The sequence below is a fragment of the Dryobates pubescens genome, chromosome 28 (assembly GCF_014839835.1).
Source record: "Dryobates pubescens isolate bDryPub1 chromosome 28, bDryPub1.pri, whole genome shotgun sequence".
NCBI classification, from domain to species: Eukaryota; Metazoa; Chordata; class Aves; order Piciformes; family Picidae; genus Dryobates; species Dryobates pubescens.
The window spans coordinates 1,017,252-1,031,525 of record NC_071639.1 but is presented as its reverse complement, the minus strand read 5'-3'; the positions used below and the strand labels follow the sequence as shown (position 1 = coordinate 1,031,525).

The following is a 14,274-nucleotide window of genomic DNA, read 5'->3' as shown; positions in this document are numbered from 1 at the left end:
TGAGTTAAGCTGGAGCAAAGAAAAGGGGAAAAAAAGAGTAGTGCAGATTCTATGCAGAGCTGGAGCAGAGAGCAGAGTGCAGCACAGTACCTGCTTGTTCAGCCCTAGCATGTTGCAGACCATGTCCCTGGAGTAGGGCTGCTCCAGCACGTAGCGCAGCAGGGCAGTCTGGGGCTCAAACAGGTCCTGGGGGAAGAACACAGAGCAGTCACAAACACCTCCTGCTCCACACTGCTTCCTCCTGCCTGCAGCTCAGGGACTGGGGGAAGCAGTCACAGAGTGCTAGGGCTTGGAAGGGACCTCCAGAGAGCACCCAGTCAAGCCCCTGCCAGAGCAGGGCACCAAGGGCAGGGCACACAGAACACATCCAGGTGGGGCTGGAAAGGCTCCAGAGCAGGAGACTCCACAACCTCTCTGGGCAGCCTGCTCCAGGGCTCAGCAGCTTCACACCAAAGAAGTTTCTCCTCAGGTTGAGGTGGAACCTCCTGGGTTCCAGTTTGTGTCCATTGCCTCTTGTCCTATCCCAGGACCACTGCCCAGAGCCTGGCCCCTGCCTGCCCCCCAGCCCTCAGATGTCCCACACCACATCCTGGTCTCCAGGCTGGTGCCACATGGGTGTGATGGGTGACCACTAGATGCATACAGAACAGGCTGGATGGCTGCACCCAAAGGGTGGCTGTCCATGGGTCCATGGCCCAGGGGAGGCCAGGGACAAGCAGAGTCCCTCAGGGATCAGTCCTGGGACCAGGCTTGTTCAACATCTCTGTGGGTGCCATGGACAGTGGCACTGAGTGCACCCTCAGCAGGGTTGCTGATGGCACCAAGCTGTGTGGGGCAGCAGACAGCTGGAGGGAAGGGATCCATCCAGAGGGACCTGGACAGGCTGGAGAGCTGGGCACAAGCCAACCTCAGGAGGGGCAACAAGACCAAGGGCAGGGTCCTGCAGCTGGGTGGAGGCAATGCCAGGCACAAATGCAGGCTGGGCAGGGACTGGCTGGAAAGCAGCCCTGAGGAGAGAGCCTTGGGGGTGCTGGGGGAGGAGAAGCTCAGCAGGAGCTCTCAGTGTGCACTTGCAGCCCAGAGAGCCAAGCAGAGCCTGGGCTGCAGCAAGAGAAGTGTGGCCAGCAGGGCCAGGGAGGGGATTCTGCCCCTCTGCTCAGCTCTGGGGAGACCCCACCTGGAGTACTGCCTCCAGTTCTGGAGCCCCTATTGCAAGAGGGATCTGGAGGGGCTGGAAGGTGTCCAGAGAAGGGCCAGGAGGCTGGGGAGGGGTCTAGAGCACAGCCCTGTGAGGAGAGGCTGAGGGAGCTGGGGTTGCTTAGCCTGCAGAAGAGGAGGCTCAGGGGAGACCTTCTTGCTCTCTCCAACTCCCTGAAGGGAGGTTGGAGCCAGGTGGGGGTTGGGCTCTTCTCCCAGGCAGCCAGCAGCAGAACAAGAGGACACAGTCTCAAGCTGTGCCAGGGGAGGTTTGGGCTGGAGGTGAGGAGAAAGTTCTTCCCAGAGACAGTTGTTAGCCACTGGGATGTGCTGCCCAGGGAGGTGGTGGAGTCCCCATCCCTAGAGGTGTTCAAGAGGGGACTGGATGTGGCACTTGGAGCCAGGGTTCAGCTGTCAGGAGGTGTTGGGGGTTAGGTCATAGGTTGGACTTGATGATCTCTGAGGTCTTTTCCAACCTGGTTGATCCTATGAGTCCATGCTCCCCAGCAGCCATGGATTTCCCCCAGCCCAAGGCACAGCAGCTGTGTGCCTGCTGAGGAGAGGCAGGAGGTGCAGACCTACCTTGTCATAGGGCAGCAGCCCCTTGAGGGGGAAGCGCAGGGTGCTGGGGTCCAGCTTCCAGGAGTTGCACATGGCCCCGGAGTTGTTCACCACGGGCAGCAGGCTGCAGCGACCTGCAGGCAACCAAACACAAACTGAGCAGCCACACTGGCCCTCAGCTGCACCAGGCTGAAGCTCACACTGGCCTCAGCCACCCCTGCTCCCTCCTGCAGCTGTCCCTGCTCACAGCCCTTTGCAACAGGACTGCCTCAGGCTCATTCTATTTCCCTCGCTCCTTTTCAGCTCGTGAATGCTAAAATGCTTTGGGCTGGAAGGGAGCCCAAAGCTCAGCCAGCCCCAACCCTGCCATGGGCAGGGACACCTCCCACCAGCCCAGGCTGCTCAGGGCCTCATCCAGCCTGGCCTGGAACACCTGCAGGGAGGAGGTGTTCACAACTTCTCTGCACAACCTGTGCCAGGCTCTCCCCAGCCTCACTGCCAAGAATTCCTTTGTCCTCTCCAGTCTCAGTCTCTCCTCTCCCAGCTCAAAGCCTTTGTTCCTCACCCTGGCACTCCCAGCCCTTGTTGAAAGTCCCTCCCCAGCTCTCCTGGAGCCCCTTCAAGTACTAGAAGGCTGTTCTGAGGTCTCCCCAGAGCCTTCCCTTCTCCAGACTGAACAGCCCCAGCTCCCAAATACCTAAGGAGTAAAATTCCCTTCTCTTCAGACTGAATACCCTCAAAGGAAGAAGCATTTGCCAATGTTCATCCAAAACTGCTCCTGCAGGTTCCCACAAGGCTGTTCCATTGCCATTGCTGGAGCTAAGGGTTTCATTTGTGGTGCACTGCCCCTCTGCCCACCCAAAATGCTGCTCCTGATCCAAGTACCTAACCCAGGCCTCCAGTCTGCTTCCCTGGCCCTGCAGGGCTCCTGTGGGCTGGCTGCTGCTCAGGAAGCCTGCCAAACCCAAGCACCTGCCCCAGCTGCAGCCAGGGGAGAGCTTTCCAGTGCAGCAAAGGGAGAGTGTTTGAGCCAGTGCAGCTTACAGACAGCTGGGATGGAGTCAGCTGCTCAGGCACATGCAGCTGAGCTGAGCCTGTGTAACATCATCTGAATGCAGCTGCCTTCTCTTCCACCTAAATCTCACTGCCAGGTCAAGTCCCTGGCTGCTGCTGGCCAGGCTGCTGTGAGACAAAGCAAGAAGGAAGGAAGGCTTCCCTTCTCTTCATCCAGACACATGCAGGTGCTCCACACACACAAGGCCTGTCCACCTCTGTGTGACTCCTGCAAGCCCAGCTCCAAGGCTGTCACACCTGCAGCAGGCACTGCAGGGGAAGTGACACTCTCCACCTCTGCACTGAAGCAGCTCAGCTGCACTAAACCCTCCTCAGATCTCAGGAACAATGCAGCTGCCACTGAGCTCCTTCCTTCTCAGAGCAAACAGAAGGCACTTGAGAATTTTGGAAGTGAAATGCAAGGCCTCAGAATTAAAGCAGCTGCACTTCAGCCTTTGTGTTTCCAGCAACAGCCCCCAGGGCAGGCACAGGAGAGCCAGGAAATGTTCACTCAGAAGCTTGCAACAACAGGGACAGGGCAGAGCAGCTCTGAAAGCTCCACTGGCAACTGAAGCCAGAAGACACTCCATGGCTAAGATACCAACTCCAACCCCTTGAGCCCAGGACAGATGATTTTCTTATCACCAGCTGTGTGTCCATGGGATTGAGCAGCAGGCTCACTCTACCAGCTTGGAGTAAACAAGGAGCTGGATCCAATCAGCCCAAATTTTCCCCAACAAATGAAGAGAAGCAAAGGCTGGGAACAAAGTGACAGCAGTCAAGGCACCACAGGAAGGAGCAGCTCTGAGCCATTCAGCTGAGGTGAGCCCAGGCAACAAAAGAGCTGACAAGAAAGGTTTTGGAAGTCATCCATGAAGTCATTGTCTTACCACAGATGGAATTGATTCTGGCTGTGGGTCTGAAGGTATCCACAAAATCTGACACCAAGTTCCCCAGCAGCTGGGGGGGAGAGAGGAAAAGCAAAGCTTCAGTTCCAGACACTGAGAGGGAGGATTTAAGGCTTTAAAAGACTTTACACATTTGAGTAAGTCATAGAGGGATGCACTGACAGAACTCCCTCCCCACACCCCCCAGTGGGACAGAAGCAGCAGCAAAAGGGAGCTCAGAGAGGAGTGGCAGGAAGCTCCCTTCTGAGTCTGAGTTCACCTCTTTCCCCTGGGCATGCCCTGCTCCCTCAGTGCACACCACTGGGTAAGGGAGGATGTGAGGCAAGCTCAAAGGGCTCTGTTCAGGAGATCACAGAATGGCTCAAGTTGGAAGGACCTCAGAGATCACCTACTGCCATGGGCAGGGATGCCTCTGAGCTGGACTCACCACTTGCCTCTGAGCTCAAAAGAGGTCAGGAACAGCTCTGCCATTACCTCCAGGGAAGCTGGGCTGTATCCCTTCCCTGACACCCAGGATGACAACAGCATGCACACCAGAACAGCTGGATCACTCTCTTGGGAAGCAATGACCATTTGCACTGCACCAGAGCCTCAAATGCCTCTGCACAACTGAGTTTGAACAAGAAGCAAACACTGGTGAGCCCCTGGAGAGAGCTGCTCTTATCCTGAAGCCATGGGACTGGCAGGCAAGCCTGACCTGCACTTCCAGGTCTATGCACCAGAACCAGCTCAGTGCTCCAGGAGCTAGGGACACCAGGCAGCAGCAGCAGCTCCCAACTCTGCCATCAGTTCCATACAAGAGCAAGAAAGCTGCTGCTGCAGTCAAGGCTGGGTTTGAATTTCCCTGCCTAAGCACAGAGCATTGTTGAACAGAAGACTTCACAGCTCCAGGAGGAGGAGGAGCAGAGGGCTGGAGCTGCTCTGCTGTGAGCACAGCCTGAGGGAGTTGGGGTTGTGCAGGCTGGAGAGGAGAAGGCTCCCAGGAGACCTCATTGTGGCCTTGCAGGATCTGCAGGGGGCTCCAAGAAAGCTGGGGAGGCACTTGTGAGGGTGTCAGGGAGGGATAGGACTGGGGGGAATTGATCCAAGATAGAGGAAGGGAAGAAGTTGTTCCCCAGGAGGGTGGTGAGAGCCTGGCACAGGTTGCCCAGGGAGGTGGTGGCAGCCTCCTGCCTGGAGGTGTTTGCAGCCAGGCTGGAGGTGGCTGTGAGCAACCTGCTGCAGTGTGAGGTGTCCCTGCCCATGGCAGGGGGTTGGGGCTGGCTGAGCCTTGAGCTCCCTTCCAGCCCTGTGATGGTGTGATTTCAAGAGCCTTGTTTTACAACCCCCCAAGCTGTTTGTTAGGTGAGGCAGAGAGCTGCAGCTGTGTGATTTGATGCCATCCTTACCCAGTGGGGAAGCTTTCCTTCAGGGTACAGCTTCCTGATTTCTGTAACTGCAAAGTAGGCAGGCAGCAAACAGGCATTCCTCTCCAAAATGTAGGCTACCACCTGGGAATAAAAACCACAGCAGTGTGAGAGGTTAGGAGGAGGTGCACAAAGGTGCAGTCTCTCTGCTAGTCTGAGGCAGCCCATGGAAACAGACACAAGGATCAAAACCACTTCCTGAAGCACAGAACACCAGGGCTGGGAAAGGACCTTGAGAGCTCATCTGGGCCAACCCTCCTGCCTGAGCAGGACCACCCAGAGTACACTGAAGCTGAAGTATTGAATGTGCTGCCCAGGGAGGTGGTGGAGTCCCCATCCCTGGAGGTGTTCCAGAGGGATTGGATGTGGCACTTGGAGCCAGGGTTGAGTAGTCAGGAGGTGTTGGGTGACAGCTTGGACTGGATGATCTCTGAGGTCTTTTCCAACCTGATTCTGTGATTCTATGAAGCTGTATTCTGACAGTGCTCTATTAGTTTAAACCCCAGTTTTAATTACAAAGTGTAAATTAGATTGGTTAAGGCTAAGAAACACTACAGGAAAACAACCCCTGGCTTTACTCTCTCATTCATTCACCTCTGTCTCACACTTTGTACCTTCCCCAACTCAAACCCTGAGCCTGACTCTGCCCTTAGGGGTTACCTACTGCATGCCCCAGCAGCTCTTTGTTACCTGTATAAAATGCAATCCAGGCAAGAACCAGAGCACAGAGTTAGGTGTTTGCTGCTGCCCTGCACTGACCTTCCCAAGGTAACCCTCCCAGCTGCTCACAACCAGCCACAGAATGAGGCCTACCTGCCTGCCTAGTGACAAAGCACAGCACCCAGACGCTTACCTCTCTTGCTGCCAGAAGCTGCTGCACCACAGCTGAGCTGACAGTGCTGGGGATGGTCAGGATTTTCTCCAGGATCACTTTCAGCAGGTCACGAACCCCCTGCAAGGAGAGAGAGCTCAGAGCTGAGAGCACAGCCAGCCTGCACTGCCCACCCAGGGGCTGCACAGGGGCTGCACAGGGGCTGCACAGAAGGAGCAGCTGCTGAGCACAGCCAGCCTGCACTGCCCACACAGGGGCTGCACAGGGGCTGCACAGGGGCTGCACAGGGGCTGCACAGAAGGAGCAGCTGCTGAGCACAGCCAGCCTGCACTGCCCACCCAGGGGCTGCACAGGGGCTGCACAGGGGCTGCACAGAAGGAGCAGCTGCTGAGCACAGCCAGCCTGCACTGCCCACCCAGGGGCTGCACAGGGGCTGCACAGGGGCTGCACAGAAGGAGCAGCTGCTGAGCACAGCCAGTCTGCACTGCCCACCCAGGGGCTGCACAGGGGCAGCACAGGGGCTGCACAGAAGGAGCAGCTGCTGAGCACAGCCAGCCTGCACTGCCCACACAGGGGCTGCACAGGGGCTGCACAGGGGCTGCAGAGAAGGAGCAGCTGCTGAGCACAGCCAGCCTGCACTGCCCACCCAGGGGCTGCAGAGAAGGAGCAGCTGCTGAGCACAGCCAGCCTGCACTGCCCACCCAGGGGCTGCACAGAAGGAGCAGCTGCTGAGCACAGCCAGCCTGCACTGCTCACCCAGGGGCTGCACAGAAGGAGCAGCTGCTTGTGAGCACAGCCAGCCTGCACTGCCCACCCAGGGGCTGCACAGAAGGAGCAGCTGCTGAGCACAGCCAGCCTGCACTGCCCACCCAGGGGCTGCACAGAAGGAGCAGCTGCTGAGCACAGCCAGCCTGCACTGCCCACCCAGGGGCAGCACAGAAGGAGCAGCTGCTGAGCACAGCCAGCCTGCACTGCCCACACAGGGGCTGCACAGAAGGAGCAGCTGCTGAGCACAGCCAGCCTGCACTGCCCACCCAGGGGCTGCACAGAAGGAGCAGCTGCTTTTGGCTCAGGGTCAGCAGGCAGCCTGCTGCTGAGACAGTGACCACCAACCACACCTTGGCTTGCCTCAGCACTGGTGTGGGCAGCAGCAGCAGGGTACTGATGCCCTGCACTGGGCACTGATGCCCTGCACTGGGCAGTGCTGAGGCCGGGTACCGAGTTCAGTTCTGGGCCTCTCACTGCAAGAAGGACTTTGAGGGCTGGAGCAGGTCAAGAGAGGGACAAGAAGGCTGGGGAAGGGTCTGCAGAACAGGGCTGGGGAGGAGCAGCTGAGGGAGCTGGGGGTGTTTGGTGTGGAGAAGAGGAGGCTGAGGGAGACCTCATTGCTCTCTGCAGCTCCCTGAGCGGAGGTTGGAGCCAGGTGGGGGTTGGGCTCTGCTCCCTAGCACCAGGTGATAGAAGGAGAGGAACTGGCCTGAAATTGTGCCAGGGGAGGGTTAGTTTGGAGAGGAGGAGAAATGTCTTTGCTGCAGGAGTGGTCAGGGATTGGCAGAGGCTGCCCAGGGAGGTGGTGGAGTCCCCATGGCTGGAGGTGTTCAAGGAAGGTGTGACCATGGCACTTGGGGCCATGCACCTGGGGCCATGGTGGGGCTGGGCTGCTGGTTGGACTCAATGACCTTAGAGGGATTCCCAAGCAAAGCAGTTCTGTGATTCTATTCTTCTTTGACATTAAACTCCTCAGGATAACACTTAAGACACCCCAGAGGAGGCAGTCATTGAGCTGCATCAGGACATCCAACCTTCAATGGCTTGTGCAGGCAGAGCAATGTGCCTGCAGTGTACCAGTTCAGCCCACCACAGCCACCATGGCTGCTGAGATGATTCCCTCCAGCAGATCTAAGTCCTTCTGTTGGTTGTTCCCTGGTGGAGGCTCAGCTCTCAGGACCCTTTGCCTACATAGCAGAAGGGGTCAGAGCAGGTGGCAGCACTTCAGCCTTAAAGCTTGCCAGTGCTGCTTTCCCATGGGTGCTACTCCTGCAGCTGCAGGAGGGCAGTTGGTCACTGAAAGAGCCCACCCAGGGGCTGCACAGGGGCTGCAGAGAAGGAGCAGCTGCTGAGCACAGCCAGCCTGCACTGCTCACCCAGGAGCTGCACAGAAGGAGCAGAGGGAAAAGGGGAGGAAGGCTTCCATTCTCCTACAGAGTCTTCCATGAAGACAAAGCTGAGCTGTGAAAAACCACTCCAAGCAGCCCCACTCAATTATGTTTCCTTTCATATCAGAGCTGGCTTTGATACACTGGATGGCTCTGCCACAAGTGAAACAAAGCTGGAACACCAACATGATGACAGGATGCCAGGGGCTGGAAGGGACCTCCAGAGATCACCCAGTCCAACCCCTGCCAGAGCAGCATCACCCAGGGCAGGGCACACAGGAACACACCCAGGTGGGTGTGGGAAGTCTGCACAACCTCCCTGGGCAGCCTGCTGCAGGGCTCTGTGACCCTCAGAGTGAAGCAGCCTCTCCTCACGCTGAGGTGGAGTTCCTGGTTCCCAGCGTGCGCCACTGCCACAGCAGAGAGCCTGGCCCCTGCCTCGGGACGCCCACCCCCCTGAGACTCAGCAACTCCCTCTCAGCCTTCTCCTCTCCAGACCAGGCAGCTCCAGGTGCCTCAGTCCTTCACCCCAGGAGGGCTGCTGAAGCCCCTGCCAGCAGGGGCAGGGGGCAGGTACCTTGTAGTCCACGCCGCCGATGATCTTGCGCACCAGCCGGAAGGTCAGGGCCCAGAGCTGCGTCCGCTCCCACTCCAGCGTGTCCGAGTTGAGCAGGGCCTCACAAACCAGCCTGCAGGGCACAGGGCAAGGCAGAGCCACAGCTGACCACCAGCAGCTCCCCTGCAAGCACCACCCCCCGCAGCTCAGCCCCACACAGCTCACCTGGGGGGCAGGAGGCCGGTTTCCACCGCCATTGCCAGGCAGTCGTAGAGGAAGGAGATCCTCTTGGGGCTGTGCTGGCTGTGGATGAACCTCACGATCCACTGCACACACTGCTCGTGGGAGTCCTGCAGGAGAGAGGAGGTACAGCAGCCTGCTCCAACCAAGACAGTGTCCTACAAGGCTGTCCAGGGCAGAGCTGGGCAGCACTGGCAGCCCCTCCAAGCTGAACACTGAGAGCTGAGCTCAGCCTTTCTGCTCCAGGCAGCTGTGCTGCTCCCTGCTCAGCCAGCACAGCACAGACCAGCACTGCTCTCTGGTTTGTCTCCTGGGGTTTGTTCATCTTTCAGGGTGAGGGCAACAGCTTTAAGCTTGAGGAGGGTACATTTAGCCTGGAGATCCTACACTTTGGTCACAACAACCCCAGGCAGTGCTACAGGCTGGGGGCAGAGTGGCTGAGAGCAGCCAGGCACAGAGGGACCTGGGGGGAGTGGTTGATGGTAGGCTGAACAGGAGCCAGCAGTGTGCCCAGGCAGCCAGGAGGGCCAAGGGCATCCTGGCCTGCATCAGGAAGAGTGTGGCCAGCAGGAGCAGGGAAGTCCTTGTGCCCTGTGCTCAGCACTGCTTAGGCCACACCTGGAGTCCTGTGTCCAGTTCTGGGCTCCTCAGCTCAAGAAGGACATTGAGAGACTTGAAGGTGTCCAGAGAAGGGCAAGGAGGCTGGGGAGGGGTCTGGAGCTCAGCCCTGGGAGGAGAGGCTGAGGGAACTGGGGTTGCTTAGCCTGGAGGAGAGGAGGCTCAGGGGAGACCTTCTTGCTCTCTGCAACTGCCTGAAGGGAGGTTGGAGCCAGGTGGGGGTTGGTCTCTTCTGCCAGGCAGCCAGCAGCAGAACAAGAGGACACAGTCTCAAGCTGTGCCAGGGGAGGTTTAGGCTGGAGATGAGGAGAAAGTTCTTCCCAGCAAGAGGAATTGGCCACTGGGATGTGCTGCCCAGGGAGGTGGTGGAGTCCCCATCCCTGGAGGTGTTTAGGAGGAGCCTGGATGAGGCCCTTGGTGCCATGGTTCAGCTGATCAGATGGTGCTGGGTGAGAGGTTGGATTGGATGATCTCAAAGGTCTTTTCCAGCCTGGTTAATTCTATTCTATTCTAAATTCTTGAGTGTGAGGGAGGTGAGACACTGGCACAGGCTGCCCAGGGAGGCTGTGGCTGCCTCCTCCCTGGAGGTGTTCTGCAGCCATTAACCACCTGCTCTTGTCTGTCTCTTCCTGCTACAAACCCTTTTGCTTACCTTCATTTGCACTGCACACTGAGCCCTGCTGGACACCTCCATCCTCTCACAATGTTCAAATTCATCTTTTCCCTTGCAAAGCCTTCCTGCATTTTCTGCTGTGCCCCACCTGCACCTTTGAGTGCCTGGACAGAGACCTTGGAGCCTCAGGGCTTGTCTGCTTCACCAGGCATCAGCATGCATAAGCCAAGCACACAAAGCACACCCAAGCAACAGAGTGCTGACCTGGGAAAGGCTGCTCCAGAACTGCCTGAAAGCACTCAGGCAGCTGATCAGTTTGGTTCTCTCATCTTCAGGAGTGTCCATAAACATCCTGGTGGAAGCAAGAACAGGAGTTACCAGCAGTACCCAGGGGAAGAGCACAGGCAGAAGAACAGCTGCAGAGTCTTGCAGCAGGGCTCTGACTCCACACTCACCCAGGGAAAGCTTCCTCAATGACTTCTGTTTTCTGCAAGAGAAAAAGCCAGGTCAGGTGCTGTGGGAAGGTCTCTGTGAGCACCACAGCACCAGGCTGCAGCACAAACCTCCTGTCAGCTGCACTGCTCTGGGAGTGCAGCAGGGACAGGTCACAGAACCAGAGAATGGTTTGGGCTGGAAGGGACCTCCAAAGGTATCACAGGATCACAGTAACTAAGGTTGGAAGAGACCCCAAGGATCATCAAGTCCAACCTGTTCCAACAGACCCCACAACCAGACCATGGCACCAAGTGCCACGTCCAATCTCCCCTTGAACACCTCCAGGGACGGCGACTCCACCACCTCCCTGGGCAGCACATCCCAATGACAATGATTTTGCCCAACCCCCCTGCAGGGACATCCTCCACTAGATCAGGCTGCTCAGAGCCTTGGCCAGCTTGACCTTCAGTATCTCCTTGGATGGGGCCTCAGCCACCTCCCTGGGAAAGCTCCTGCAGTGTTCCAGCAGCCTCCTGGTGCAGAACTGGTTCCTCACACCCAACTGAGTTTCTGTATTGCAGAAGAGCAGAGAACAGCAGCAGCCTTCTGGGGATCTCTGTCAGGCACACAGCCCAGAGCTGCCTCTCACTGCCACTCAGAGCCTTCTCAAGAAGCACCAAGGTTGGAGGAGACCTCAAAGATCATCAAGTCCAAGCTGTCACCACAGACCTCAGGACTAACCCATGGCACCAAGTGCCACATCCAATCCCCTCTTGAACACCTCCAGGGATGGGGACTCCACCACCTCCCTGGGCAGCACATCCCAGTGGCTAACAACTCTCTCTGGGAAGAACTTTCTCCTCACCTCCAGCCTAAACCTCCCCTGGCACAGCTTGAGACTGTGTCCTCTTGTTCTGCTGCTGGCTGCCTGGCAGAAGAGACCAACCCCCACCTGGCTACAGCCTCCCTGCAGGGAGTTGCAGAGAGCAAGAAGGTCTCCCCTGAGCCTCCTCTTCTGCAGGCTAAGCAACCCCAGCTCCCTCAGCCTCTCCTCACAGGGCTGTGCTCCAGACCCCTCCCCAGCCTCCTTGCCCTTCTCTGGACACCTTCAAGTCTCTCAATGTCCTTCTTGAGCTGAGGAGCCCAGAACTGGCCACAGGACTCCAGGTGTGGCCTAAGCAGTGCTGAGCACAGGGCACAAGGACTTCCCTGCTCCTGCTGGCCACACTCTTCCTGATGCAGGCCAGGATGCCCTTGGCCTTCTTGACCCCCTGGGCACACTGCTGGCTCATGTTTAGGCAGCTGTCAATCAGAAGCATCCTTGCAGGTGAAAGTGGGTCAGCTGCCTGGCCCCTGAGGTGGATTGGTAGCTGCTTCATGCAAGAGAGTTCAGAGAGCTGTGCTCAGCAGTGCAGAGTCCAGCTGTGGTGTTCCACAGGGATCAATACTGGCTCCAGTTTTGTTCAGTATCATCAATAACCTGGGTGAGGGGATTGAGTGCAGACAGCCACCCTGGGAGCTGAAGGGGCAGAGCAGAGCCCAGGGTCCATCAAACAGAGCACCACCAGCCAGTCAGGAGAGATTATCACCCTGCTGTTCAGAGCTGCTGTGGCCACACCACAGCACCCTGGCACTCTGGGCCCCACAATTCAAGAAGGCTTTGAAGGTGTCCAGGAAGGCAACAAACTGGCTGGAAGGTACTGTGAGGAGCAGCTGAGCTCTCTGGGCTTGTCTGCTTGGTTGGCAAGGAGGCTGAGGGTGACCTCCTTGCTCCATTCAGCTTCCTATGGAGGGCAAGTGGAGAGGGAGGTACTGATCCCTTCTCCCTGGGAGCCAGTGACAGGATGCATGGGAATGGTTCAAAGCTGCACCAGGGGAGGCTCTGAATGGACCTGTCCACAACTCCCTGCAGGGAGGTTGGAGCCAGGTGGGGGTTGGTCTCTTCTGCCAGCCACCCAGCACCAGAACAAGAGGACACAGTCTCAAGCTGTGCCAGGGGAGGTTCAGGCTGGAGGGGAGGAGAAAGTTCTTCCCAGAGAGAGTTGTTAGCCACTGGGATGTGCTGCCCAGGGAGGTGGTGGAGTCCCCATCCCTGGAGGTGTTCAAGAGGGGACTGGATGTGGCACTTGGAGCCATGGTTTAGTCACGGGGTGCTGGGTGAGAGGTTGGACTTGATGATCTCTGAGGTCTTTCCCAACCTTGTGGACTCTGTGATTCTGTGACATTAGGAAGCAGCTCCTCACAGAGTGGCCCAGCACTGGAACAGGCTCTCTGGAGAGGTGCTCAATGCCCCAAGCCTGTCACTGTTTAGGAGACACTTGGACACTGCCCTTCGTGGTGTGCCCCAGCTGCTGGCCAGCCCTGTCCCGGGGAGGCAGCTGGGCTGGATGACTGCGAGAGGCTGCCTGCAAGTGAAGCGCTGCGCTGCCGCCCTGCCGGCCCGGCAAGCCGTGCCCCACTCTGCTCCCCGCACGGCGGCATGCCCCCGGCTCCCCCGCTGCACCGAGACAAACCCGCCCTCACGACACTCGTGCCCTCTCGCTCCCCTCGAAACGTCTCCTTGAGCTTCTCGCTCTACAGCAAGCTCAGATCACAGCCCGGGGAGGCGCCCTGCCGGCCGCCGTTTCGTGCCGGTCCGGCCGCACAGAAGCTGCGCTGGGACACCTCCCCCCCGGCTCCTCTCCCGGCAGCGCCCGGCCTGGGCCCGGCGGCGAACAGCACCAACCACCGCCAGGGGAACACAGAACCTCCTCCTCAGGGCTCCCGAATGCCCGGCTCGGGGGTCCGTATGTCCGCGCACACGGCGAGCGCGGCCGCCCGCAGCGCCCCGGCCCGGCGCTGCCTCCCGCTCGGGCGCCGGACTCACCACCACCTCCTCGAAGATGCTCTGCAGCTGCGTCTCCATCGGCACCATGGGGACGGCCCCGCCGCCGGCCCCGGGCCCGGCCCCGCTCCGCGCACCGCCGCCTGCAGATGGCGGCGCCGGGTCCGACCCCGCCGGACGCTCCGGGCCAGACCCCGCCGGACGCTCCGGGCCCCGCTCCGCCGGACGCTCCGGGCCCCGCTCCGCCGGAAGCGCCGGGTCCGACCCCGCCGGAAGCTGCAGGCCCCGCTCTGCCGGAAGCTTCGGGCCAGACGCCGCCGGAATTTCCGGGTGCCCTCCGACCCCGCCGGCAGCGCCGGGCCCCGCTCCGCCGGAAGTTCCGGGCGCGCGCCGGCCCCGACCCCGCCGGCAGCTCCGGGCCCGACCGCGCCGGCACGGCCGTTCCGGGCGGCACTCTCCGCCTCTGCCGGCCCGGTGCGGGGCGCGGTGCCGCCCCCGGCCTGCCGCTGCCGCTAACCTCCCCTGCTGTGCCTGTCCCTGCCCCTGCCCTCGCCCTTGCCCTTACCCCTGCCTTGTGCTGCCCCTGTTCCTGCCCTTGCTCCTGCCTTCGCCCCTGCTCTTGCCTTTGCCTTTACACCTGCCCCCGCCCTTGCCCTTGCTCTCAGTCTTGCCCCTTCCCTTGCCCCTTCCGCTGCCCCCTCCCTTTCCCCTGCCCCTTCCCCTTCCCCTTCCCCTTCCCCTTCCCTTGCCCCTGCCCCTTCCCCTTCCCCTTCCCCTGCCCCTTCCCCTTCCCCTTCCCCTTCCCCTTCCCCTTCCCCTTCCCCTTCCCTTGTCCCTTGCCCCTGCCCCTTCCCTTGCCCTTGCCTTGCCCCTTG

At 59.4% G+C, this 14,274-nt stretch overlaps 1 protein-coding gene across 2 annotated transcripts in view; it reads right to left on the bottom strand.

Annotated features, from left to right (window-relative positions):
* Window positions 1-13,500, bottom strand: part of MED23 (mediator complex subunit 23) — a 67,101-nt gene extending 53,601 nt beyond the window's left edge. For both annotated transcript variants that reach the window (XM_054174025.1, XM_054174026.1), the window contains exons 1-10: window positions 13,442-13,500; window positions 10,596-10,627; window positions 10,405-10,492; window positions 8,895-9,019; window positions 8,691-8,802; window positions 5,979-6,077; window positions 5,108-5,209; window positions 3,702-3,771; window positions 1,780-1,892; window positions 91-186 (exon numbers count right to left, since the gene is read on the bottom strand). In XM_054174025.1, coding sequence (XP_054030000.1) covers window positions 91-186; window positions 1,780-1,892; window positions 3,702-3,771; window positions 5,108-5,209; window positions 5,979-6,077; window positions 8,691-8,802; window positions 8,895-9,019; window positions 10,405-10,492; window positions 10,596-10,627; window positions 13,442-13,489 — 885 coding nt within the window. In that variant the 5' untranslated portion in view covers window positions 13,490-13,500. The remainder of the gene's footprint in view (window positions 1-90; window positions 187-1,779; window positions 1,893-3,701; window positions 3,772-5,107; window positions 5,210-5,978; window positions 6,078-8,690; window positions 8,803-8,894; window positions 9,020-10,404; window positions 10,493-10,595; window positions 10,628-13,441) is intronic.
* Between the last annotated feature and the right edge of the window lie 774 nt (window positions 13,501-14,274).